At 51.1% G+C, this 25504-nt stretch overlaps 1 protein-coding gene across 2 annotated transcripts in view; it reads right to left on the minus strand.

The window, feature by feature from the left end:
* Nucleotides 1-3211: 3211 nt before the first annotated feature.
* The window catches only part of Lmo1 (LIM domain only 1), a 36341-nt gene continuing 14048 nt past the window's right edge, over nt 3212-25504 (minus strand). For both annotated transcript variants that reach the window (XM_026781460.1, XM_005350972.2), the window contains exons 2-4: nt 8197-8410; nt 5392-5517; nt 3212-3612 (exon numbers count right to left, since the gene is read on the minus strand). In XM_026781460.1, the coding sequence (XP_026637261.1) occupies nt 3507-3612; nt 5392-5517; nt 8197-8410 (446 nt within the window). In that variant the 3' untranslated portion in view covers nt 3212-3506. The remainder of the gene's footprint in view (nt 3613-5391; nt 5518-8196; nt 8411-25504) is intronic.

The raw sequence follows: 25504 nt of genomic DNA on the forward strand, positions 1-25504 counted from the left end.
TCTCATGCAAAGATAAAGACTGACTGTGCTTTCTGAGTAAGGTAATTCTTTTCTGGTTTTATGAGTGTGTGTGTGTCTGTGTCTGTGTGTGTCTCTGTGTGTGTGTTTCATATGATTATTCTCTCATGATAAACCAAGATTGACCAAATAATTTTTCTGAACCCACCTATCTTCATATCAGCTCATCTGTATTCATTCATTTTCAGGAAATTCAAGTTTTAAAGATAAAAGATAGCTAAATATTGACTCACCAGCACCATTTTCTCTGTGGCATTTTCTCTGAGGATGATCAACAGTTGCAGCCAGGAAGCATCTTTCCTGGGCCTGCCCTTACTTGGTAGTTCTGGGAATCATTCGGTGTCTGATTTAGTTAGCCTGGTCATGAATGGTCTCTGGTGGCAGAAGTCAAGAAAAGCAATCATCTCTTCATAGAGATGAGCTCCCCCAGACAGGAATGTCATGTGGGTTTTGTCAGTGCTTCCGGTGTGAAAGGTTACCATGGTCAGGAGAGAGACTCATGTGAGATTCCGTGCCAGGCAGCATCAAGATTGGAGTCACGTTCCTTCCTGAGTCCCCTGAAGGACTGGGGACAAGAACAGTCTCCATCATGCATGAGGCCCAGGAGCCCTGTGGTATTATTTCTGATACTAGACCACCAAGGAAGACAGGGAGGGGAGATGGAGGCCCGCCCCCACACCTGGGGCTGGCTAAGGAATAGTTTTAAATGTAGTGCAAAGTCAGTCCATAGTTTAAGTGCCCTAGGCGAGACCTGATGCAGCCCCCAATGGCTGTTCTCAGCGCTCTCTGTCCCTGAACCTCAATCATCTGTGGGTTGCAGTCCCAAGGGAACCAAAGTAGGACAACTCATACCCTGCACTTAACTAACTCCCTAGCAGTGGCTGGGGTGAGGGAGGCGAGGCTTTTCCTAAGTCACCCTAGAGAGCACAAATCCCCTCCAGATACGTAACCCATAGGCTGCGGCAGTCAGTGCTGCCCTGTCTCTCAGTTGCCCCGTGAAAGAGTGCTTGGTCTTGGATACCTCCTCTCTCCTAGTGGCTTCACATGACTAAGGCCAGGCCTGCAGAGTTTGCTTTCAGAGCATCCGTGGGCTGGTGGGGGCTTCCTGGTGAGGTGCATCCAACTCAGGCCCTTGCAGTGCCCAGCATGGTGAGGCCAGCTCATGCCAGGCAGCACTGCCTTCACAGTATAGATCTGAGTCTCCTGGCTCACCTAGGAACCAAATCATTCTTCCTTCCTGGGCAAGGTGGTAAGAAAGCAATACATTGGGTCCGTGACAGTGAGCTTGGAACACACAGAGCTGGGAGAGCCCCACCCCATAAGGTCTGAGGGTGGACAGAACAGGTCTGGGGCTTCTGAGAAGGCCAACTCCTCTACTGGGGGCTTTCAAACGCCGCCTGTCTGATTTGGAGTCTATCTTATTGTGAGTGAATTAATTGTTGTGCAACCTAGAGTGGTGAGACAAGTTAATTACATAATTACCGCAGAATGACATGTTATTTCATGGCTGCAATATGGTAACTCTGTTGGAAACAATTGTAATTGCCCAGAAACAGCATTCGAGTGGCTCCGTTATCTCTCCAGAACCATGTAATTAACTTGTGTTACAACTTTATCTACAGCAAACTCTGAAGTTAGGAGTCAGGCCTTTGGGGCAGGCACCCTGGACCTTAAGGGTCCACAGAGGGCCTGGTATGGAGGACTGTGCTACAATCCAGGGAAGTGATCTGCTTTTTTTCAAGTTGAGGGAGAAAACTGCTCATCGTAGACTCTAATCCCCCCATCTCTGCACTTACTCAACCTCCTTCCCAGCCCACTATCGATCGCGCAGTCAGCACCCAACCCAGCCACACCTAACACAGGTCACATACACAAACACCCCCTGGTGCGTGCTCCCTTTCTCTCTCCTCACACAGGCATGGGCATAGCTCCTTCACAGAGAATTCCTACCCTGTGATCTCTGGTTCTAACCATTCCTTCCTCTGGCCACAAAACCAGGCCTCAGAGAAGCACCCGATAGCCTTATCTCCACACTTCAGATGCAGAGCTATGGAAGGGGCAGCCAGAGCCGGAGGCCACAGCCAGGCTCCTCCAATCCTGGTTTCTAGGCTATGGCCAGGTAGAAAACAGGCCCCGAGGAAGAGAAGCAAAGGACTGGGTGGAGAGCCTCTCCATACAGCCTGCCCTGGCCAGACTTCTTACTGCTATCCATCGTCTGCTCTGCTCCCTTCCAGGCCCTGTGCCCGGCACTGTGGCATTATCCCTGCTACTCTCGGTGAGCCCAGCTCAGCCAGGCAGATAGAAACGCCACACTGTCTGCCTGTCTGCAGGTCCTGCTGTCTTCTGGCCTGGGCTATCTGCCTGCTGGCTCTCCTGCCTGTCTCTTTGGCCTGTCAGCACATGTGTCTGTCTGACAGTATGTCCTCTGTCCCTGACTCTCAAGAATCATCATGGCCTTTGTCTGCTGTAGGGAACAGGCCCATTTCAGGTCTCCCCAGCAGCATTATGTCTCCCCTGGTGTGCGCTGTCAGTTTTCCTGGCTCCTCCCCCCTTTACTGAGGCTTCAGCTTTCTAAGTCCCTGGCAGACTCTTCAAGAGCAAGGACTGTGTTTCATCAACAATTGAACCTCATGCCTGATTCCCTTGGGGTTAACTCCAATGACTAAGACCTGGAGTAGAATGAGGGTTGCTGAGTGGCTCCCTGACCGTCTCCAGCCTGCATAGATAAGCTGAAGGGAAATAGAATTGTTCTTAATTGATGAATAAGATTGTAGGTTCCAAGTCAGTCACCATGAAAGAGAAGGGGGATTAGGAGGGTACTGCCACACTATGGAAGTTTGGGATTTGGGGCTCTACTGTGGAGCAGGGCAGAACTGGGTCCCCATCTGGTCACTTTGCTAACAATTCCAGTGAGGGAGGGGTAGTCTAAAAGAACACCAAGCATCATGCTGGCCCCCTTCTTAGGGTTCTGCATAGCACCAGGATGCATGCTTTGTAGGAGGGGAAGGGATACTCCAGTTCTCACCTGTGCCTAGGACACTCTAAGTTATTCCCTTCCTTCTGATCCCCAAAGCTAAGCTTGTTTCCCTCCAGCACATGCTGGAGTCTGCTTCCCCACGCCCTACCCACCAGAGGCAGAAGGTGGGGAGGTACAGCTATGTCAGTCACGTGAACAATGCAGAGTCATGTCCCCGGAAACATTCATAAGTTTAATCCACGCCAGTAATAAAATCGCATTACATTTCTCATAAAATAAATGTTCCCATTTATATACATAAGACAGACTGTACAGGCCAAGCCTGGCCCCAGGAGGGCCCACAGAGATGGGTGGTGGTGATGGAGAAAAGCCACCTTCCCATTGACGATGACGTTCTAACTTGTAGGACAGCGGCTGGCCAGCCCGCGCAGGCAGAGTGGCTGGCCAGCCTGCCAGGCAGGTGGTCAGGCGGGCGGACGGACAGATGGACCTGGAGGCCAGATGCAGGGCGTTACTGAACCTGGGATTCAAAGGTGCCATTGAGCTGCCCCTCCTCATAGTCCATCTGACACAAGATCATGTTGTTCTTCAGAAAGAATTTGTCTCCCACGCAAAATCTAGAAAAATCCAAGCAAGAGAGAAAAGGCTATAGGTGAAGTCCAGCAAGAGGAGGTCCTAGCCGGGCCCAGGAGGTGGGACATGCAGGGGAGGTGGTGGTGCTGATGAGCTAGTTCCGGGAATCTTCCAGAGATATGGAAGAAACATCAGAGCAGGCCTGGTCAATCACTCTCCACAGACCCCTGCAGCCTGGGGTGGTGGGACGGACAGTAAAGCCACGGGCCTCCCACCATTGTGTTACTCAAGGAGGTGCAGGAGGAATTCAGATAACTCAGAACAGTCCCGGAGAAGGTGCGAGAGGGCACGGAACCAGAACTAGACAGAGAGGAGACAGGTGGGGAATGAGAGATGAGAAGTGGGGAGGGAGACGAATCCCTTTGCCATCCCAGCTTAGGGCTTGAATCCTCGAAAGAAAGTGTGACCCAAGCCCACAGTTTATTCTCCAGCACAAGGGAGATCACACTTTGGTCTCTTTGTCCTCAGGAAGTATTGAGGGATTTCAAGCTTCTCCTCAAAGATATCTATCTACTGGTGGCTGAGACTTTAAGCCCCAGCATCACGGACTCAATCCCAGCATTGGCTCTCAGTCCAACCACCAGGTGGCGATGGAACTTCACAGTGCTAGGAGGCGGTCTGGCCAGTGCACTGGGCCAGCCTAGTGTCGCCTGTGCTGCCTCTGGATCTCTCAACCTGGGGACATTTGTATGAATGCCTACCTAACCTGGGGGCTCCTGAGGAGATGTTCTGATTGTTAGTGGTAGGTTCCAAGCCAGGGGTGAAGGCCTTAAATCCCTCAAGGCTTCCCCCAGGACTGGGAGAGTGTATGGGACCCAAAAATTCACAAAGGAGAAATAGAGAACTGGAACCAGGTACACAGGAGTGGAGTGAGGAGGGAGTGATATTCCCTGAAGAGATCTCTCACCCTGTGGGCCTGGAAACCCCTTCTCACTAGACAAGACACAAAACACATGCACACAGGTACAGGATAGTACACACGTGTTTAAAGCATGTGCATAAACATTCTCACTTCATTGTGTACACGCAGTATACACACACTCTTGAACATGAACAAGTACACACCAATCCCATGCACTAGTATCCATGTGTACACAGACATTTAAAATACATACACAAGCACATATATACTGGACATAGTGGCCTACTCCAACAATCCCAGCACTCCCGGAACCAGGGAGGTAGAAGCAGAAGGATCATGAGTTCAAAGTTATCCACAGCTACATTGCAAGTTTGAGGTATTGGCCTACTTGAGACCCTGTCACCAAACAGAAATAATAGAGGTTGGATTGTAAATGTAGCTCAGTTGATGGAGAGCTTGCTTAGCATGCACACAACTGGGTTCAGTCCCAGAAATGAATGCACCAGGCATGGCAATACAGGCCTGTAATCTCAGCACTCAGGAGCTAGAGGCGGGAGTTTAAGGTCAACCATGGCTATCCAGCAAGTTTGAGGGTGGCTTGGGATACATGAGACCCTGACACGAAAACCCCTCCCCAAATGTCCATCTACTTAATATACATAGTGTGAAAATACACACATATGCCATCATTAAGTTCATACAGAAAGTTGCCACCCATATGTGACCACAGGGTGTAGATACACACATGCACACGTATGGCAATGACAGCATGCATACTCAGCTACACACACAAAAGAAGCCATACTTGCATGCATGCCTCTCCAGCACCCCTGGCCCAAGCAGCAGGCCTCAGTCTGGGGTCTGGGAAGTGTGCTGGGTTGGCGGATGGCCTGGCACTCACCTCTGATTGCAGAGCTGGCAGGCGAAGCAGTCAAGGTGATACACATTGTCTCGGGCTCGCATCACCATCTCGAAAGCTGGGATCAGCTTGCTGCAGGCAGCGCAGTTTCCTGTGGTGCCAAAAAGCCTGCCAGGGGAAGGGCATGGAGGATTCAAGGGCCTGCTAAGGAGTTGCCTCCACCCAAGGACCTGCCCCTTTCTCTAGCCCATGGGATAGCAGGTGAGCCTATCCCACGGACAACTGCTAGATTAAGCTTAAAAAACTGGCATCTCCCTTCCCAGGAGGCTATGTAACTTAGAGTTGGGTGTTAGCACACACAATCTCCCTACACCCATTTCAGGTTTCCACCAGACTCCCTCAAGGCTGGCCCCTAAGCAAAGGCTCCAGACCCTCACAAGCCTAAGTCTCTGAGGCAATCTGCCCATCATGGGCTGTGTATCCTCAGGCAGAAACTTGGAACCTCCCAGAGCCTTAGTTATCCTAACTGTCAAAGACTAAAATGTCGCTCACAGGACTATGCACTTAACAACACCTAACCTTAACCCTAACCGAACCTGTAGCTCAGAGACATGCTAAGAGTTTACAAAAAAAAAAAAAAAAATCAATCACCTCCTTTGATCTCAACACAGTCCTCTGAGGTCATCCCCATTCAAGATAAGAGTGACTCACAGCGAGCTAAATAGCTCACTGGGGGCACATGCCTGGCTCCTCTGGGAGAGTGATCTATGCCACTGACTTCTTGCTTAAATGCAGTGCTTTCTGGGGCTGTAGCTCAGTCAGGGCGCTTGCCTAGCATGCGAGAAGCCCTGGTTTCCACCCCCAGTACCACATGAGTCCTATGTGGTTGTCCATGTCTACAATCCTAGCACTCAGGAGGCAGAGGCAGGAGGAGCAGGAACGGAAGGTAATCCATATCTACGCAGGGAGTTTGAGGCCATTCTAGTTGACACGCCTCAGAAATAAGGGTATGGTGTTTTATGAAATCGTGTTCTGCCGTAATCTCACTGTGTCACCTATGCATCCTTTTCCTTCTTGGAACCTCAGTTTATCTTTTTGTAAAATGAAGCTGCCAGACCAGCACAGCCTGCCTAAGATGCTTCTCACCCTGAACTTGTCCCCAAAGTAAGTTCCAAGGGAAGCTGGCACAGTGGTCTCTTTGGGAGGACATCCCTCCTTGCTGCTGCTGGCTGCAGAGCTCTGGGAACAGGGGGACAGGAAGTTCACTCCCTCCCCATTCATAGCAACCCTTGGTTGGGCGCTCTAATCGTCTGAGCAAAGCAAGCTCCGCCTTGCTTCCTTTCTGCTGAGCGAGCTTCGAATGGCGCACGGGGGCTGAGAGGCGGGTGGTGGGGCTTCTAATCCCTGATTTGTAGATGGGGCTCAGGCACCTGCAGACCAGCTTGGCTCCATTATTCCCTGGCCTGAGCTGCCTGGTGGCTTAGATAAAGGCAGACAAAGGCTGGGTCACACCATCTGCCTGCCAATGGGGGCCTTTTCTGCCACCAGGAGTTGCTGCAAAGGGCCAGCTCTGGGTAGTCACCCCTCCCTACCTGCCTCCAGAAGTCATTCCTTACCTCTACTAGAGCATAGGTACAAAAGCCGCCAGTCCCTATGGCTGCTAGGGCCCAGAATGCCATAGGTGCTTTGGAGTTCCTGACAAGGCCACACTACACCATGATGCTCCTTCCAGTCCTGATGGCAGGCCACCAATTGTACAGTCACCTCTCCCTAGTCTGCTAATTCAACTACCCAGGTAGATGTCCCAAACCTCCAGACTTGAAGGTCCCCTTTCCATGCCCTTGGGAATTAACCTTGGGCATATCCTTAACCTTTCCTCCCAGCCTCAGTTCCTCTCTCCACCCTAAACACTGTCACTTAAAAAAAAAAAAATCTGTTTCTAAAGCTAAAGGCAACAATTGAACTGAAAGGTGCAGACAGGTAAATCTCAGGCTCTCCAGGGAAGGTGGGTGGTTCTAGATAACCCTGCCCCCTCCAACTTGTCCTTACTTGAGCAGAAGTCCCACCAGCTCTCACCCCATTCTGCTAATTAATGTGATGGGCCTCCCTTCCTCCCAAGGCAGCCCAGCCACCGTACAGCAGCCAGCGACAGCCAAATGCAGGTGCTGGGTCTCAGCCAAGGCCCCTGCTTCATGGCCTCCTTCCAGCCTTGCTGATGTCATACATGGCCTAAGGGAGGGTTAATTGGGAAAGGCAGCCCCAGGGGATGGGATCCAGGTTGTGGCAGAGGGGCAAGAGCTCTGAAGAATGCTAGGTGGGGAATGGGGATTTATAAACAGAGAAAAGGTTCTAACTCGATGCCCAGGGATGCTTCAAACCCAGGTCTTTAAAAAGCATTGGCAGTGCTGGCCTTGCCCTAGGGTATGACTCCCTGCTAGCCAAGATACTGAGACCCTAATCCCAGCACACCTGGGCAGAGGTGGGCAGGAGATGCCAGCAGGGAGAAAGGCCCAGGCAAGTCTGGGCCATTTCATCCACTCCTCCAGGCCCCTTTGAGGTATCCCCTTCGAGATACCCATAGGAGACAGGTAAGGCTGAAGCCGGGCTGGTACCCACTGGAAGGTTATCTTGGTGTCCAATTGCTACTAGTGCCTGCTTGGATAGTGTGGGGCCAAGTCCAAGGAGTTAAAGACATAGCTTTGGGGTGGCTCACAGGGCCGACAAGGGGTAAACAAGGAGTAGCCACACAGCTGTGCCCACAGGTTGTCTGGTTTAGAGCTTGGGGCCGAGTTGCTCCAGACTGGAAGGATAGGGGCTGTGTGCGCAGGGCGGGGCAGCAGAACCCACCTCAGGTAGTCACGCCTGCACAAGATGAGGTTGGCCTTGGTGTAGAGCGTGGAGCCCACCTCGCCCAGGCGGCAGTCACAGCAGGCACACTTGAGGCAGTCCTCATGCCAGTACTTGTCCAGCGCCTTCAGCAGGTACCTGTCCTTGATCTTGCGGTTGCAGCCTGCACAGCCCTTCTGCTTCCCTTTAGGTTGGACGGAGAGCATCGGCACACCTGTAATGTTAAAACAGATGGGCACGGGAGTGACCTGGAGCTCTGGCAGACCCTCCTCCAGGGAATGGGGGTGGGGGGGACGTCTTTCTCTCTACTGCTTCTTCTAAGTAGAGGATCCCTGGCGTCTTCACTTCCTACTTTTTCCCCAGGCCCCAAGTCTGGCCTTCAAGCAACATGCCATGCCTTTGTTCTGTCTAGACCCCTCAAGAGGTCTAGAGGCTGCTGGCCTTGCTGGGCCCTTCCCTTCCCAGCCACTGTGCCCTGTGTGATCTGATCCAGGCAGACTCATGTCCTCCTAACACAGTCAAAGTTGGCCACATTAGAGCTAAGAACGAGTTCCACCGAGAGTCCCACCTCCAGCATTTCTTGAAGTGCAAGGGTCACTCTGCATTGGACCATGGCAACCTCCGCCCACAAGTACAGAATGGTAGCATTGGGAAGAAAGGAGGAGGCTCAGGGTATCAGCTGAGGCTCCCCTCACACACAGCCAAAGTCAAATTTCTATCTGTCCTGGTCTGAGAGAGAGAAAGAGAGTAGAAGGAAGGGAGGGATGGAAGGAGGGACGAAGGTTCCAGAGCCACTGAAGCCTGGTTCAACCTCCCTGTTTAGGAATCTCCCTCCAGCAGCTCCCTCAAAAGCTTCTCAGCATATAAGGAGCAACAAGTACCAGGCAAGACTCAGTGTGCAGTCACTGAGGGCAGAGCCTGCTGGGAGGTTAGCAGGAACACTCACACACACCCTTGTGCACAGTATGATGTGCAGGTGTGGACAGAAGTGAGCACACAGACACACATGCCTGGTCCCTTCCCCCAGAACCACAGGGAAGAGCAGCTGAGGAAAAAACAGGGCACACGGTGTCCACACAAGAGACCCCAGAAACCAAATGTCTGATTTCCCAAGGAGGGCTGCTGCAGAACAAGCCCCTTAAGAGAGCAGAGGGTGGGCTAGAGGCAGACTTTACCCATGACTAAGGCACAGCTAGCAAAGCCTGCCATTCCAACAGGCCAGCTGCCTACAGGCCCGGAGTCTCTGCTTCCACTGGCCTTATCTTGTTTCCAGGTGTATTATTCAGTTCAGTCCCCAGGTATCTCTGCCACGCCCAGCCCCAACTCTGTACACACCTACAGGCCTAGCTGCTGAGCCACCTCCCTCCTTTGCCCTTTCTTCTACAGAAAGGAATATGTATGTTCTCTGGCTTCAGGGGAGAAGCTGCCTCCTAGAGACCTTGGATTCATAGCTGTCTGGTCAGAATGACCCTCGGCTTTCTGGGCAGACGCTCTCCCCTACATGAAGTTCGGGTGGTGATTGTGACGACTGTACACCACTGACGGAGACAGCTTCAGGATCTGCTCCTCTCCCGTGTTTCTCCTGCCAACCCCTCTGACTTCTGCTGGAGAGGAGGAGAGGCCCTAGGTCAGGGAAACCCTCTCTGCAAGAAGAGAGCTCAGACCTACGGCAACACAGGACCAAAGGGACAGGTAAGGGCATGGAGGAGGATGCCCTGTAGCTGCCCCAGGCAGGCAGAGGTTGACCCTCTTTCCCTCCCTCCTCCAGTCATCATAGGACCATCTGTTAGCTGGGAAGTTCGCCGCCTAATTTCCTTAATGCAGCTCTAAAGGTTAATTGGTCTGAATGAGAGATAGTATTCAGGATGATGGCTGTCCCAGGGTCAGCCTGTGTCTCCTCTGACAGAGCTCAGCTCTGTCTGCCCATGAAGCAGACCTCATGACAAGTTCCTTCTAAGGCTTGGCCTACAGGGAGGGATGAAGTGTAGGAAAAAGGGGGGGGGGAGGGTAGGCCTGGGGTTCCAAGGATGAGAAGACTGTCCCTGGGACCAGTGGAGGAGATCCAGTCAGTAGAGCTGTTCATATAAATACTAATTCAGATCTCAAGGTAGGGCCATTATAGCCTCAACACGACTGCCATCCTTGTTCACTTGGCGTGTAGCGGGCTTGGCCTTTCCAGGGCTCTGTACTTGGGTGCTATCAGTAGGCGGGTGAGTAGCTGCACCATACCAGGGAAAGCTTGCAGCCACTAAGTTATCCTCCTAAACAAAAAAGGGACAGTACAGACCCCAGCTCTAAAGCATCTACAAAAGCTCTTCTGCCTGATAGTTGGCATTCATTCCAAGCTTGGGCTTCCGCATGCCTGGCCACACTTGAGGACCCAATGGAAGCCACAAGGAGTGATACCACAGGGTGCTTCTACACCCCTTACATTTCCATCCTCCCTGCACCCATGCTGGGCCTGCCATACATAGGTTACCTAAAAAAGGCCTATGCAAGGCTCTGGGACAATGTGAACTCTGATCCCTGGGCTCTGCCTAACTCTTACAGAAGTGGAAAGCCTGTGGAAGAATCCTACGACCCTGATTCTGGACACCAAGGCAGAGATCACTGAGATTTCTTCACCTAGGAAATCTTATACCAGCATGTGTCTGTGGGTGGACCAAGCTGCAGCCAGGTAGTCCAAAGGAAATGGTCTAGCCTCTGACCCTGAGTTCCCCCATCTGCCCAGTAAGGCGAATGGAAATAACCCCTTGCTTCCCGCTGGAGTGGTTTTGACTCTGCAGGGCCAAATCCTGTAGAGGAGGTAAAAACACCTCCCAGGGAAGTAAAGGGGCTTTAAGGGGGTACATCTACAACTTCCTGCTCCCCAAATGAGGCCTGGGCTCCTACTCCTATCTCCCCAGCCCCCTCTACCCTGCCAGCCAGCCAGCCCTTCGCAACCCTCCCGCCCCTCCTCCGCTGGCTCTGGGAGCAGAGCCTCGGGCCATGTACTTTCCATTAGAGAGATGGCAGCCCTCTGCTCAAGTCCATTTGGGATCCATTTTAGCGTTATCTAAAAATCAAATCTACATGGTAATCCTTTTAACATACTCCCGACTTCAGGAGGGGGAAAAAAACCAGCTTTGCACTCCTTCAGGAGAGGTTTTAAAGCATTACCCAGTAATTACGACTCATGCATGAAAACACCCATCTTTAACAATGGAGGCTGCCTGTGCCCACACACAGGTCCAGGCACACGCTTAAGTACACACACTGGGCCTGGCAACACAATCGGCTCACTTAGCCCACATGCCACTCTCAGTCTCAGGGTGCAGAGGGAATGATATCTGAAGGGACACAGGCTGAACTCCCGTCTTCGTCTGTCCCAGGGAGTGGGCAGCAGGGCTGATGATGGAGGTGGCCAGGCTGTGGGGGATGTCTTCAGTTTCCAGGTCCCACTGTCAGCAGTGAGTTACCTAAGAGGTCGGTGCAAGGCTCCAGGCCTGTACAAACTCCCATTCCTGGGCTCTGCAGAACTCTGACTTCACCCTCAGCTCTGCAATGTAGGCCAAAGTCAGACACCCCAGTGATGAGGTGAGCTGGGCAGAAGCTATCAGTCCTTCCTCCTACGATGCTCCTCACCCTGGAGAGAGGCCTTCTACACAAGAAGCTGTCTGCCAGCCAGACCCCATAGCCTCGGCAGCTCCTACCTATGCAGCCCAAACCAGGCTGCTCCTCTCCAGTGGGATGTGGGCGTCTCCAAATCGCAAGGCTAGTGGGCTCCACAGTGGACAGTAGAGAGAAAGCCCTGAGTCACAGGAGGTCCCCCCCACTTCTGCAAGGCCAGTTTGCCCCTGATGTGTCTACTCTACTCTGCTGCAGGTCCCTGCAGCCCACACCTCAGGTATGCCTCCTACTGGATTGCAGTGCTGCCAGTGACAGATACCTGGGGACAGAGACTGCAGATGCCAGCCAGTATATCCTGCTGCTCCTGGCAGCATCCTGGTGCCCTTCCTGTTGAAGCCTTGCCAGGGACCTTGCTTAGTTTCTGCCCCAAGGGTGGTACTCACCACTGCTCCAGGAGAAATGCCATTGTCTAGACTATGTCCTCTGTGCCGTAAAGGACAGAGTCAACTGTGGGCCCTAAACTGGGGGCTAGAGGCCCTCTGGAGAGCTAGAGGCCCTCTGGAGAGCTAGAGGCCCTCTGGAGAGCTAGAGGCCCGGAGCAGCCCCTCCCTCCTGACCTGCACCTGTGACACAAAGCCAAGGGTTCTCACTGTTCTCAGACTGTAGGTCAAGATGCAGCTAGGAACCTGAGGCCATAGCCCAGAAGCTGAAATGGGGTAAGGAACAATATATACTCCATTAGGATGCTATTCCTTAGGGTACTTGCTTTTTCTAAACTTTTGATCATTTTGAGCTTTACATTATTTGTAAAGATACATCTTTTGTGTTACCCTAGCTGTTCTGAAACTAACTCTGTAGACCAGGCCGGCCTTGAACTCAGAGAGATCCACCCACCTCTACCGCCTGAGTGCTGGGATTAAAGATGTATGTCACCGCCACCCGGTTTAAGGTTAATCTTAATTTTGTGTATGTCAGTGTGTGGATACGTGCATGTGAGCCCCATGCCTGTAGAGGCCAGAGGCATTGGATCCCTGGAGCCAGAATTCCAAGAAGCTGTGAGCCACCTGGCATGGGCTCTAGGATGTGATCTCAGGTACTCCCTGAGCAAGCCATGAGGAACAAGACAGTCAGCAGCACCCCTCCATGACCTCTGCATCAGCTCCTGCCTCCAGGTTCCTGCCCTGCTGTCCTGACTTCCTTTGATGATTAACAGTGACGTGGAAGTGTAAGCCAAACAAACTCACTCCTCCTCAAGTGGCTTTGGTCATGGTGTTTCATCACTGCAACCATAGCTCTAGCTAAGACACTCATTCACTCGAGGAATTCCTAGGTATCCATCAGCACTTCTGAGGCAGAACAGCCAGCTATTTCTGGAGCATCCCTGATCTAGATTTATCTGATACCTTTTCATTAACCCTGGGCCTTAGTTTTCCTCTTTGTAAAACGGGTATGAAAACAATACTCTTGCTGGCCGTGGTGGTGCCTTTAATCCCAGCACTTGGGAGGCAGAAACAGGTGGATCTCTTCGAGTTTGAGGCCACCATGGTCTACATAGTGAGTTCTAGGACAGTCAGGACTATGTAGTGAAACCCTGTTTCAAAGAAACAAAAACAAACAAAACCCAAAACCAAAGGAAATAAAGAAAAGAATCCTCAACTCAGAGAGCCCCCGTGAGTTATAAAGGAGTCTTTAGAATGAGCTGAGCCTGAAGGTCAAGCGAAGATGAGAGTCGCAGCACACTGGGAAGCTCAGTCACAGCCCCACCTCAGGGGCCGACACTAGGGACAGACACTTCCTTTGTAGAGAAGAAGTCAGATATGAACCTGCCACTGTGGTTAGAATGAAGTGGGCTCTGGCCAGATTTCAGAGTCATCCAGAAGCCAGAACAGGAGTCAGAGCAAGCTTGTCCAGAAGGGAGCCAGCCCCACTTGTTTGCCCAAAGGCAGCCCCAGCGGTCAGCTGAGTAGGGAAGGCTGGCTACCGGGCTCAGGGAGATCTGGGAGATCTCTCGGAGAGTCTGAGCAGTGTTCTGGGGACCCAGGCATGAAGAACCTTGGTATCCCTCCTAATCCCTTAATGAACCTCCGTGTTGGGTCCATAGTAGGCCAGAGAAGGAGACTCAGCTGTAGGCCCTACCCAGAGCCTCATAGCACAACATGGATGCCAGGTACCTTCCGGGGCTCCCCTTTCTCACCACGAGCACCCCTGCCCCTGTGATAAGCAGGGACCTGGGATGGGCAGTCTGACCCAACACCCTAAGGGTTTTGCTCATTGCTGAGTTAGGGCTACATTCCTTCCATCCCAGCACCGGAAAGGTAAGGTGTAAGAAAGCTCCCAACTCGTCTGCAAAGCAGACAAAGTTGGGATTTGAACCTTGGCGGTCTGTCTCTGGGCCCCAAGTGTCCTGACCCAAGGCAGGGCTGTTCAGTGAGGTCCTAAGGACACTCACACAGGAGCCTTCATGAAGACTGGACGAAGACTGAGAAGTATGAAGTCGCATTCAGCTACAGGACACAGGCAGAACACACAAACACGCCTCCACGGGCATGGAATCACACAGGCCCACAAGGGCCACACAAGAAGGGTTTGTATCTGTTTCATTCTCTCCATATCAGTTCTGTCAAAGCCCAGCTTGGAACTGACACACACCAGGTGTTCAGTAACGCACATGAAAACACATTCATGCGTGCAAGTGCGCATATGCATGGTTGGGTCCACACACATGTTGGCGCGCTGATGTAAATGCACGCTGAAGCACAGGTGCACACAGCCACCGGCTGTCACAGCCACCACGCTTAAACAAAAAAACCTGACACCTCTGGGACAGAAGGAAGCAGCAGTCACCTGAATCCTTGCAGAGCCCCAGAGCCCCCAGCAGGCAGCCCTGTCAGCCTAGGACTCAGAGGTCTCACAGATCGGGGCTCTTGCCCTCCTCTGGGGCCCCATTCCAGATGTGGAGCTGCAGAGAAGTACCCCAGCGGATCCCGTCTCTGCCCCTCCTAGGCATCAAGCCCCTCGAATAAAGAAATTTGAAAGTGTAATCTAATTCTGCCACATCTCTCTCAATCTCGTTTTCTCAGAAGTAACTCTATTCTGCACAGGCCCGTGCAGCCTGCAAGAAGGCTTCCATTTCACACTGGTTTTATCTCCACAATTTCTCGTCTGACTGCACTCCTATCCCAGGCCCTGCCACGTGGCAGCCGAGGCCTGAGCTAATAGCATTTCCTACTCATTTGGAATCAAAAGCCACAGAGAACAACCGTTGGGACCCACGGCCATGGTCACCTAGTCCGCACTCATTACTGACCTCTCTGTGAGTCCATTCGCAGCATGGTGCTTACTGGGTCAGGTAAGGGAGGGGAATGGAGGCTCCCATGGCCTCCAGCTCCCTACTGAGGCACGGAGGGAAGACTGGGAGGCGGGTCAGCTCGGGGGACGGAGTGATGACTTTGCCTCTGGAATTAGAGAAGATGGATAGGGAGTAGATATTTGAAGACACATGACCTCAGCTGGAACTCTGGTTCTGTTATTTTCCAATTTTGACTCCATTTACTCATTTACTAAAGGTGGGTAGACTGTGCTAAATGATTGTTCTGAAGATTAATTTAGGTCATCGCCATGAAGTACTTTTAACTAAGTTTGAAACAATAGCTTAGGACAATCAGCTAAGAGAAGGCCTGTGTATGCTGTGAGCCAGCAATTCTATTCCTAGGGTCCTGGCAAAGAAGCAGAGCCACATGCAGAGGTGAAAATTTGCGATTCCAACCCAGGGCTGAGGGGAGGCTCAACGCATGGCTGCAGGCCTGTGTGTGGATGATGGGTGGTGCCCTGGAGAGTTCTGGAGGCGGCCTGGCACAGGGTCAGACACTGAAATGTAGTCCTACAGTACGTGTCTTCTCTAAAGTGCCCAGTTTCTCTGGGCAGTCTACAAGAGTGTCCCTAGCACCTGCTGCCAGTGTCACCTCACACAGATGGAGGGTAACACTCCACGTCACCCTTTCACTCATTGTGAAGCAGTGCCCAGAAATCTCATGCTATTTGCCCCATGGCAAGTCTGGGAGTGACCAAGAATGCCACGGAGGCTGGCTACTGTGAAGGAGCACCCATGTCCAGCCTGCTCTATCCTGGGATCATGGGTGGTATCACACTTTTTCCTAAACAATGGGGAAAAGTGATTTTTTTCTTGGGCTCCATGTGAGCCGTGCTAAGACAGAAAGCCCTGGGCTACACTGCAGCGGCTTTTCAAGGTGGAGAGTAAGGGAAGAGTAAGAAGCAGGAGGCACGTCTGTGGTGGGGGTTGCGGGAGGCCAACTGTCCTTAGGATCTTGCATTTAAACCCTGAAAGCACTGTAACCTTAGTGTCTTAGAGGTGGAAAGCGCTGAGGCCAGGGTTGTGGGAGAAAGCTGGACTCTGCAGGGCTCTCCATCCATGGGGGAGGGGGCACCTCTGACAGAGCATCAGATTGGGGGATTGTAAATAACAGATTAATTTACCCAGTCTAGGTCCTGGGAAGGTCAAGACCAAGGCATTGACCCATCCATGGTCTGATGAGGGTCTGCTTCTAGCTCATGGACAGTTGCCTTCCCACTGTACTTCACACAGGAGAGGGGTCCCACGCATGTGGATACCAATCCCATTCATGATTCTGCCTTCAAGGGCCACATCTCCTAACAGCACTACTGCAGAGTTTGGGATTAAGCTCAGAGATTTAGAGGAGACATATATATTCCAGGAGCCAGCTGAGACCTTGTAGAAGGGCCAACAGGAGGAAATACTCAAGACTCCGGGGCAGCTTCATGGGCTAACCTCCCACAGTCTCCCTAGGTCTTCTGTGGGTCCTTAACCAGGACCTGGACATACAGGAAGCCGTGCATGTTCATTGGGGTCCCCTAACTAGAGCGAGGCCTAAGTTAATGGCACAGATATCCAATGTTGCCTCTCCCTCTGTGTCAGAATTGGGTGTCTTCTATTTTATTTTATCTATTTATATTTATTTATTTATTTATTTATTTATTTATTTATTTATTTATTTCCCCTGCAATCTCAGGCATAGCTAAAAAGCTACAGATCTAAGCTAGGAGCTCTGATTACCAACCCAAACCTGATCTCTGTGTTCTATCTCCCCTTCAGGGCATCCATCAGTCCCATCCCTTCCCTCTGTTCCTAGAGGAACTCAGCATCAAACACCACACACACACATACACACACACACACCTCATACACACACACACCTCATACACACACACACACCCCACATACACCACACACAGCACACACACACCCACACACACACCTCATACACACACACCATACACACACCCCACATACACCACACACACACACCCCACATACACCACACACACACACACCTCATACACACACACCATACACACACCCCACATACACCACACACACACAACCCACATACACCACACACACCACACACACCACACACACACCTCATACACACACACCTCACACACACACCACACATACACCACATACACACAGCACACACACACCACATATACACACCACACACACAGTACACACATACCACATACACACACACCACACACAGCACACACACACCTCATACACACACACCTCACACACACACACCACATACACACACCCCACATACACCACACACACACAGCACACACACCACATATACACACCACACACACAGTACACACATACCACATACACACACACCACACACACCACGTACACACACACCACACATACATACACATACCACACACCACATACACACATAGCACACACCCACACACCACATACACACCCACACACACATACACACACACACCACACACACACACACACACCACACACAACACACACACATCCTGCTCCCCATCCAAGCCACTTCTTTCCATTTCCAGAGCCAACTTCTATCTTTTTGAGCCAGGGTCTCATACGGCTCTCAGGGTGGCCTGGAACTCGCTGTGTAGTCAAGGATGATTTTGAACTTTTGATCCTTCTGCCTCTACCTGAATGATGATATTACAGGCATGTACCACCCTTCCCAGTTTATGCAGTGCTGGGCAGCGAACCCAGGGCTTTAGACATGCTCATCAAAACCTCTCTCAACTAAGGCACATCCCCAGGCCCCCATTCCCATCTTTCACTATAATTTGGGCATAGGTCCCCCACGCTTCTTTCACTCAGCAGTAAGAGAAGCCTTTCCAAATAAACCAGACTGGTCACTGCCCAGCTTGGAACCTCTCCATGGCTTCCCGTACCCTGAGCATGGCGCACCTGCTCGGCATGTAGCCTGGAATAGCTTCATGTGGTCTGGCCCCCTGCCTCCCCGTCCATGCTGAGCTCCACCCCACTCCATCTCTCCCTTCTTGTTTCAGGCTCTTTGCACGTTGCAGATTCTTTCCCTGATTCGTCAGTGGTTCCTGCCTTCCATCCTGAGCTTTGTCAATAGAGAGGACCTTTTACCCCCATTTCCTTATTTAAACCACCCATTCCCTGCCTGTCATTTCCTTTTGAGTTTTCAATAGCAACTGGTCATTGCTTTTGCTTTCCTTTGGAGAATTTACTGGGGAAATGATGGGCTTCTCTCCCAAGAATAGAAGCCCCTAGGAAGGTGCAATTCCTGTCTTATCTACCACTGTTCTCCTAGCACTGAACCTGACAGCAGTCCTAAGCATCGCTTCAATAAATGAATGAAGAGACTTAATGGCAGCTATCCAGCTATTACTGGCAAGCGTCTCTGGTTGGAGTGTGTGGATTTATATAGGCAGGTCCCCAGAGAGGGGGCACTTGATGGCATACTGCTGCCCCCCGCCACATAGCCCAAGACACTTGTGGCTCTGTGACCCTCTTGAAAAGAAAAGACAGGACTTAGTCCTGCCTGCCACACGCAACTTTTGTTCTCCTGTATGTATACATATATATTTGTGCTTTTAATGGGTGCCACGCTTGGGTCCTCGTGTTCATACAGCAAGCACTCTCTTGAAGTACATTTTTGAGAGGTGAATTCCAGGGCTCTAGTCCATGATTCTTTTACACACTAACACTCTGACCTCCTCAGGGAGTAATAGGTAGCACTGTAGGGTTCAGGGGTCAGTCGGTGGGAGGCCAACAGTTCTGTCTTTTCCTCTTCAGCTCTGTCCTGGACCCCTTGTCTCCTCACACAGACCTGGCCTCCCTTGCTCTTATCTGAAGGTCCTCTAGGTATATTAATGTGACTTCTTTCCCCTTATAGCCCAGGTTGAGCCTTTAGCAGCCAATGGGAAGAAACGTCGCCCCGCCCCTGGCATTTTTTGTAGAGAACCCAGGTCCAAGCCTTTTTCTGTCCAGAGTCTTCCAATCTCATCCCAGGATGCAGAAGTCAGCCCCCACGTTCCTGAGAGATGTGGTGTCTGGAGCTACACATCTGTGGAGGACCAGAGAGGATGTGTCTGGAAGCTGTGTTCCCCAGATGGTGACTCAGCTATATCCTCGGTCCCTGCAAAGCCAGCATCACCCATCTAATGAAACGGGGCTCCCACGAGGCCTACAATCTTCAGAGGAGGAGGACCCAGACTCTCCGAGGAGTCTCAATTTCACAGCATCAGGGACGTGAGCACCAACGCGCTGAACCAGAAAACGAGAGTCTGGCAGGAGCCGCAGACACACCGTGAGCATCGGGAGAGCAGAGATTAGGACCCTTCAAAATCAATTTTGAATTCAAAGTTTTAAATGTGTTCTCCAGGCACAAAGACGGGATCCTCCAGCCGGGCTTGGCCTACCCAGCTGAAGCAGCAGAGCACAGGCAGCATCTGCTGGCTACTATGAGAGGGACAGCAGGGGGTGGGCTGCACCTTGTCACCAGGACAAAAAGGACAGGGAACACTTCTCAGTAATAGCTGAAAGAGCATAGAGCTGGGATTCCTACTGACATCCTGGGGGCTACCAGAGATCTTCCCTGCAGGACTGGGAACGGCCCAATCTTCTGGGAAGCAGGTTAGTTGGTGGACTTTGAAGTGGGATAGCTATGGCTTCCAGACCAGCCACGGGCTCCTGGGGAGAAGATCCTTTTTCAAAACAAACTTCCCTTCCAGCAAAATGGAGGAAGAAGACCCGGCATACAGCCCCAGGGAAGTAGGAAGCCTGGAGCACAGCCGCAGGGAAGCAGGGGGACCTATGTGGCAGTCAGCAGAACAGACTGCTGTGAATACAGCCACCAGCTGTGCGACATGGTATCGGTAGCTGGGAGCTGCCTGTTGGTCAAGCTGTCTGTCATCTGTCAGGCCATTCTTGGGGCACTGTGAAGTGGCAGCAATACACAGGGCACCAGAAACCTGGGCAGAATAGACTACTCCAGCCAAACCATGGAGAAGACTCCAGAGCTTGCAAGAGGAAGGCCTTGGGGGCCCAGATCATCACTGTGTGCTCCACATGTCCCAGCTTGGTTCTGCGCTCCTACTAGGGCTCCTCTTAGCTTACAGCTGGTGTTTTCCCAGGCTCTGGGTTGGGAAGCTACCCTCTAACAGTGTCCCTGCAAGCACAGCCTCCCCACTTCTCCAAAACCTCAGGCCTCTTTATGCCATGTGCCTACAACATAAACCCCAATAACCATGAAGCACTCCGCAGGAGACAAATAGCCACAGGAGCATCAGGGTCTTGCTCCTGCTTCATGGGGAGCTCCTAATTTAAAAAGAAACACTGGGGATAGAGGCTGGGGTTCCCAGACCACATAAGGGAGAGGAGACAGGGGCCCCCTAGCTTGGGAGTGGGCGGCTGGCTTTGTAAGGAAATTGCAGCGAAGGCCTGGGTAATGCTCCTTTTAGTTACAGCATAAACTGCGGCGATAAAGCGTACCTGGGGAATGTTTAGAGAAAGCACTAATGATTTCTTCCCCAGTGGTTAATAAATTCACTTCTAGATCAATTTGTTCGCGATAGAGCCCGGCGAGCGGAACCCGCGCGGCGGGCACAGCCGAGTGTGTCTTTTTCAGTATAAATGATTTATTACGATGATTAGCGGCACATAAACAATTTAAAATACAACGCTAATTAGTTTGGGGAAGAAAGGAGGGGAAAAGCCACCCTGTCTCTCTCCCCATTATGTTCTACTTCTCTAAGTATGTACTTTTTAATTAAATCCAAATGTCACAATAAATTTAAAGTGTTTTATTACTGCTTGGGCTAACTGAGTCAGTCAGGCAAGCCCCCTCACCTCAGGCATCAGCAGGCAGGGTGTGAGGAGGGGGGTGAGGATCAGGGGCACCAGAAGGGCTGCTTACATCTCTTCTCCAGAGTGAGATCTCCTGGGGTTCCTGCAAAGCCCTCTAGGTTTCTGGCAGCCCCAGACTGGCAAACACTGGAATCTGCCAGGTGCCTTCCACCTTCCCAGTCAGTCTGTGTAGAATCTCTTCCTTCAAGCTTGCTCTGAGCAGCCTAGACGCCTGTCACTTCTCCATGATGGTCCCATACTGTCCCCTTCAAGCACCCAGAGTGCTTTACCTAGTGCCTTCTGTGAGGGACACTTCCTGTGTGCCCCCTCCAGGTTGATGATCAGCTGTGGGTGCTTCAGCAATTTATCCACAGTCTCACAGCTAAAAACCAGGACTTTGACAAAGGCTCTGCTCCTTCTCTAGCACGTTTTGCCTTGGAGTCTACACCTGACTGAATCTGGGTCTCATCTCCTGTGCTCAGGACTAAGTAGAGAACTGGAGGCTTCAGGGAGCCTTCAGCCGAGATGCATCCGAGGCAGGGATCAGTCCTAGTTTAAGGATTTGGATATGTCTGGGTTCGTGCTCTGGTTCTCCCACTGTCTTACAAAATAAACTGGTTCTTTAGCCCCTCTGAGAGCTTCAGCTTCTGCCTCAGCAAAACAGGAGCAGCCAAACCCAAATGGTCCAAATGACAGGACCAAAGAGTGCAAACAGTGGAAGCAGGAACATCCTGACATTCTTCACGTGCCACACAAGCAGTGATTGCGCTTCAAAGTCCTTGAGGTGAGTTGAAGGGGCATGGCCCTATTTCACAGATCAGAACACTGAGGCATACAGTGAATCCCAGAACCCAGCAGGGATCAGATGGCAGGTCATCTCACTTCTGGAACTCAGACAGCTAGAACTTCACCCAGAAACACTTATTTAAGAACAAATATCTTAGGCTGAGGAGATGGACAATGGGTTAAAGCACCGACCACCAGAAGCCCCAAAGCTGGACACAGTGGTGCATGAGTCTGTTACCCCTGTCCTCCCACAGGAAGGTCAGAGGTGGAGACAGGAGGATTCCCAGAAGTCCATCAAGCCTGGTGTGCACACCTATCTCAAATAAGGTAGAACAAGGACCAATACCTGTTTCCTCTGACCTCCACACATGTGCCATCGCACACACACACCCCTCACAAACACATGGGTACACACACCAACAAAAGATCTCTAAGTACAGAGTTTCATAGGACCCAGCAATTCTGCTTCTATGTATGTCCAAGAGAAATGAAAACATTGGTCTGAACAACGTGTGCAACAGTCAAAAAGGTAGAAATAATCCAAATGCCTATCATGTATCATCTGACAAATGGATAAATAAAAAATATACTTACACACAGTAGAATTTATTGGATCATGAAAAGGAATGATAAACTAATTGTACTAGTTTATCTTCCGGGGCTCTGTTGAGTGTGCCAAATTTTAACCACTAGACCACGAAGGATGGGCTCGCTGTTGAAGCTTCGGTGTCCTTCGAGGACTGTTCCCTATCTGCAAAGAGAGCACGCCTGTGGGCAGGGTCCCTTTCAGAATCTTGAGCCCATTCTATATGGGGCGGTGTGACTACGCACAGTGCTATGTGAAGAGTGGCAAGCTCTGTGTGGGTCATCAGAGGTACAGAACGGCATGTGTACAATGACTGGGTTAGAGAGAAGATTGGGGAGAGACGCTACCCTTTCTTGGGGTCTGTGTGCCTCACTTTGGCAGGGTGTGAAGGTTCAGATCCCAGACACAGGGCCAGGAGGGAAGGAGACAAGGATGCCCCTGGAGGGGCTAGTCTAAGAGGGTCAAAATAATAAAGCATTCTAGCCAGCAAGGGGTGCCAGGTGCACACTGTGGCAGGAAACAGCCACTTGCCCCAGAATCTGGGCTGAGGATTGTGTCAACAGCTCCTCTCCGCAAAGACAGGCCAGCTTCCATGCCTCTCTGTGGAAATGGCCTCGAGAAGGGGACAGCACGGCTCTGGTCTATGAGAAGGATGTCTGGGCCTTCATGTCATTTTCTAAGCCTGAGGCTGGCTCCTGTAGGTCTCCATGACTTGTCATGGGTACCAGCTTAGGGAGCTGCATCTTACAAAAACTACTCTATATTCTCGAGAATTCCCTTCTCAGGTCCCAGGGAGCCTAAGACTGAGATGTCTAGAGGAAGAGATGGCTGGAGGTGTGGCTGGTGCTCCTGTAGAGGAAGAGATGGCTGGAGGTGTGGCTGGTACTCCTGATTTTCCAAAGCCAACAACAGTGCCACCGAGACATCAAAGCACATGAAAACAGTGTCTCTCATGTGATGAGATCCACTCAGGGAACACTGAGCATGCTCTAGGTCCTGATTTATATGTGAGGAAAGCAAGGAGTAGGGAAATTAAGTGGTTTGCCCAGAGTCACCCTGCAGATCTCACAGACAGAGGATGGCAGAGCAGGAATGGAACAAGAGCTGTAGTTGCCACCTCCTAGGCCAACAAGCCACCTCTGCAGTAGTCAGACCTGCATGGGGCTGTTATTTCTTTCAAAGATTTCTGCAGATTTCAAATCTGCAGTGTCTGGACACATGACCCTAGAGGTTCTTCCCCTGTGGGTTTCAACGTTCACTGCCTCTTTCATAACCAAAGCAGACCCCTCCCTCTCCACTGCCTTCTCCATAGGTCCAGACTACAAGCTAGGAAGGGAACTAAAGGAAGATACAAAGGACATGTAAGCTGGAGGGGAGGAGAGTGGGCATTTGCAAGGCTGAAAGAGGACCCCTTCCTCCTACTGTATGCCCTATTCTCTGCTTTTAGTTTTATCCTTTCTAGCCCAGTCCCTACAGAGTGACCCAAACGATCTGATAAAGTATCCTGATCCCACACAAAGCCTCAGAGTACTCCTGACCTCAACGTGAATCTTAGTCCTAACCAAGGCACAGCTCACAACAGCGTGATTCTGTCAGTGGTCGCCAGTGTGGCCATACCAACGATGCTTTGGTCTCTATTACTGACCTCTTTGGTCCCACCTCACCCTCTCCCTGGGACAAATGAATCCTGTGGTTCTCACTGCCCTTCCACTCTGGATCTCCTTCACCTGTTAGCTCACGACCCATGCAAATGAAGTCACTAACCGCCTGCTATCAGGTCCTGGATGTTGACCCCTGCATTTTGACAATAATGGTGGTGGTTTTAATTAAGAAAGTAATTCTTAATAAGCTTCATTAGGTCAATTGGATTTCTTGATCAATTTTTCTGTTCAATAGTATGAAGCCACACCCTCTATCTTAAATGTATTGGTATTATTTTCATCAAGATCAATTATTTTTTAGATATTTTACTGACTTCTTAGTCTACGATTTGTTCTTAGCTCATATCAAATCTTATAAATTAGTGTTTGTCACCATTGAGACTTCGTTTGTGACAATGGTTTCTCACAGAAAATATTTCCAGAGCCAACTTCTGCAGATCTAAATTTTGTCAGGAAGATTCAATTCTTCTGTCAATTTTTAGTCAATAACATATTTTGCCAGGTGCAAGCTTAACTGCTGCCAGCTTTACTCTGTGTTAATTATTTCAACTGATTTTAATTTTTCCTGGATTCTTTTTTTTACTTTGCATTTTCAATAATACTAATGAGATATTATTCTTGTGGGTAAGACAGCTTTGCCATGAAGTTGATAAAGTCCGCCCGAGATCAAAGAGCAGCATGAAGGCATCCTTGGGGCAAACAGGCAGGTGAAAACACCACACTCTGCATTTGGGCGGGTGCCAGGATGCAACCAGGTGCCCCAGGGAGCCCTGCCCCCTGCCCAGTGCTCCCCAGGGTCCTGGCCCCTGCCAAGAAGAGGCCTCACAGATGGCAAATGGCTTCTGGGTAGGGGAGGCAGGTGTGCAGCTGCCTGGAAGAGGCAGCCTCCCATCAACAAGCAAAGAGCCCAACTGTCCAGGTTGCTTTTGCAGTCAGCCACCCTGCCAATGTAAATGGGGACGGGACCTGCCCAAGGACACACTACTGGGCAATGAGCCAGCCAGGGGATGCTGGAGTTCTGACTTTCAGCTCCATGCTTCCCAGGCACCTAAGGGGGGAGGGCGCTAGTCTCCAGTTCTGTCCCCTCACAGGGAGCTGTGAAGCCATCTCTGCCCAGGCTGCCTTACCACTCTGTCCTCATCTCACCTAGCAAAGCCACTGGGGATGGGAGTCCTAACAGCTAACAGTTACAGGTAGGCTGGCTCAAAAAGGGACCACTTTCACTTCCTCCAAGGTGCTGAGAGAGGGGGCATGCTCTGGGCAACTGAGTCCTATCAGACAGCTGCTCTGCAGGACAACAACAAAACAAAATCCCCCAAACCGCCAGATTGAGAGAGATCATCTATGTGTGCATGAGTAGGTGTATGCATGCACATGTGTGTATGAGAGAGAGAGAGAGAGAGAGAGAGAGAGACACACACAGAGAGAGAGAGGGGATCCATCCACAGATAACCCTAGAGCCAGTCATTT

The sequence above is a fragment of the Microtus ochrogaster genome, chromosome 8 (genome assembly GCF_000317375.1).
Source record: "Microtus ochrogaster isolate Prairie Vole_2 chromosome 8, MicOch1.0, whole genome shotgun sequence".
Lineage (NCBI taxonomy): Eukaryota > Metazoa > Chordata > Mammalia > Rodentia > Cricetidae > Microtus > Microtus ochrogaster.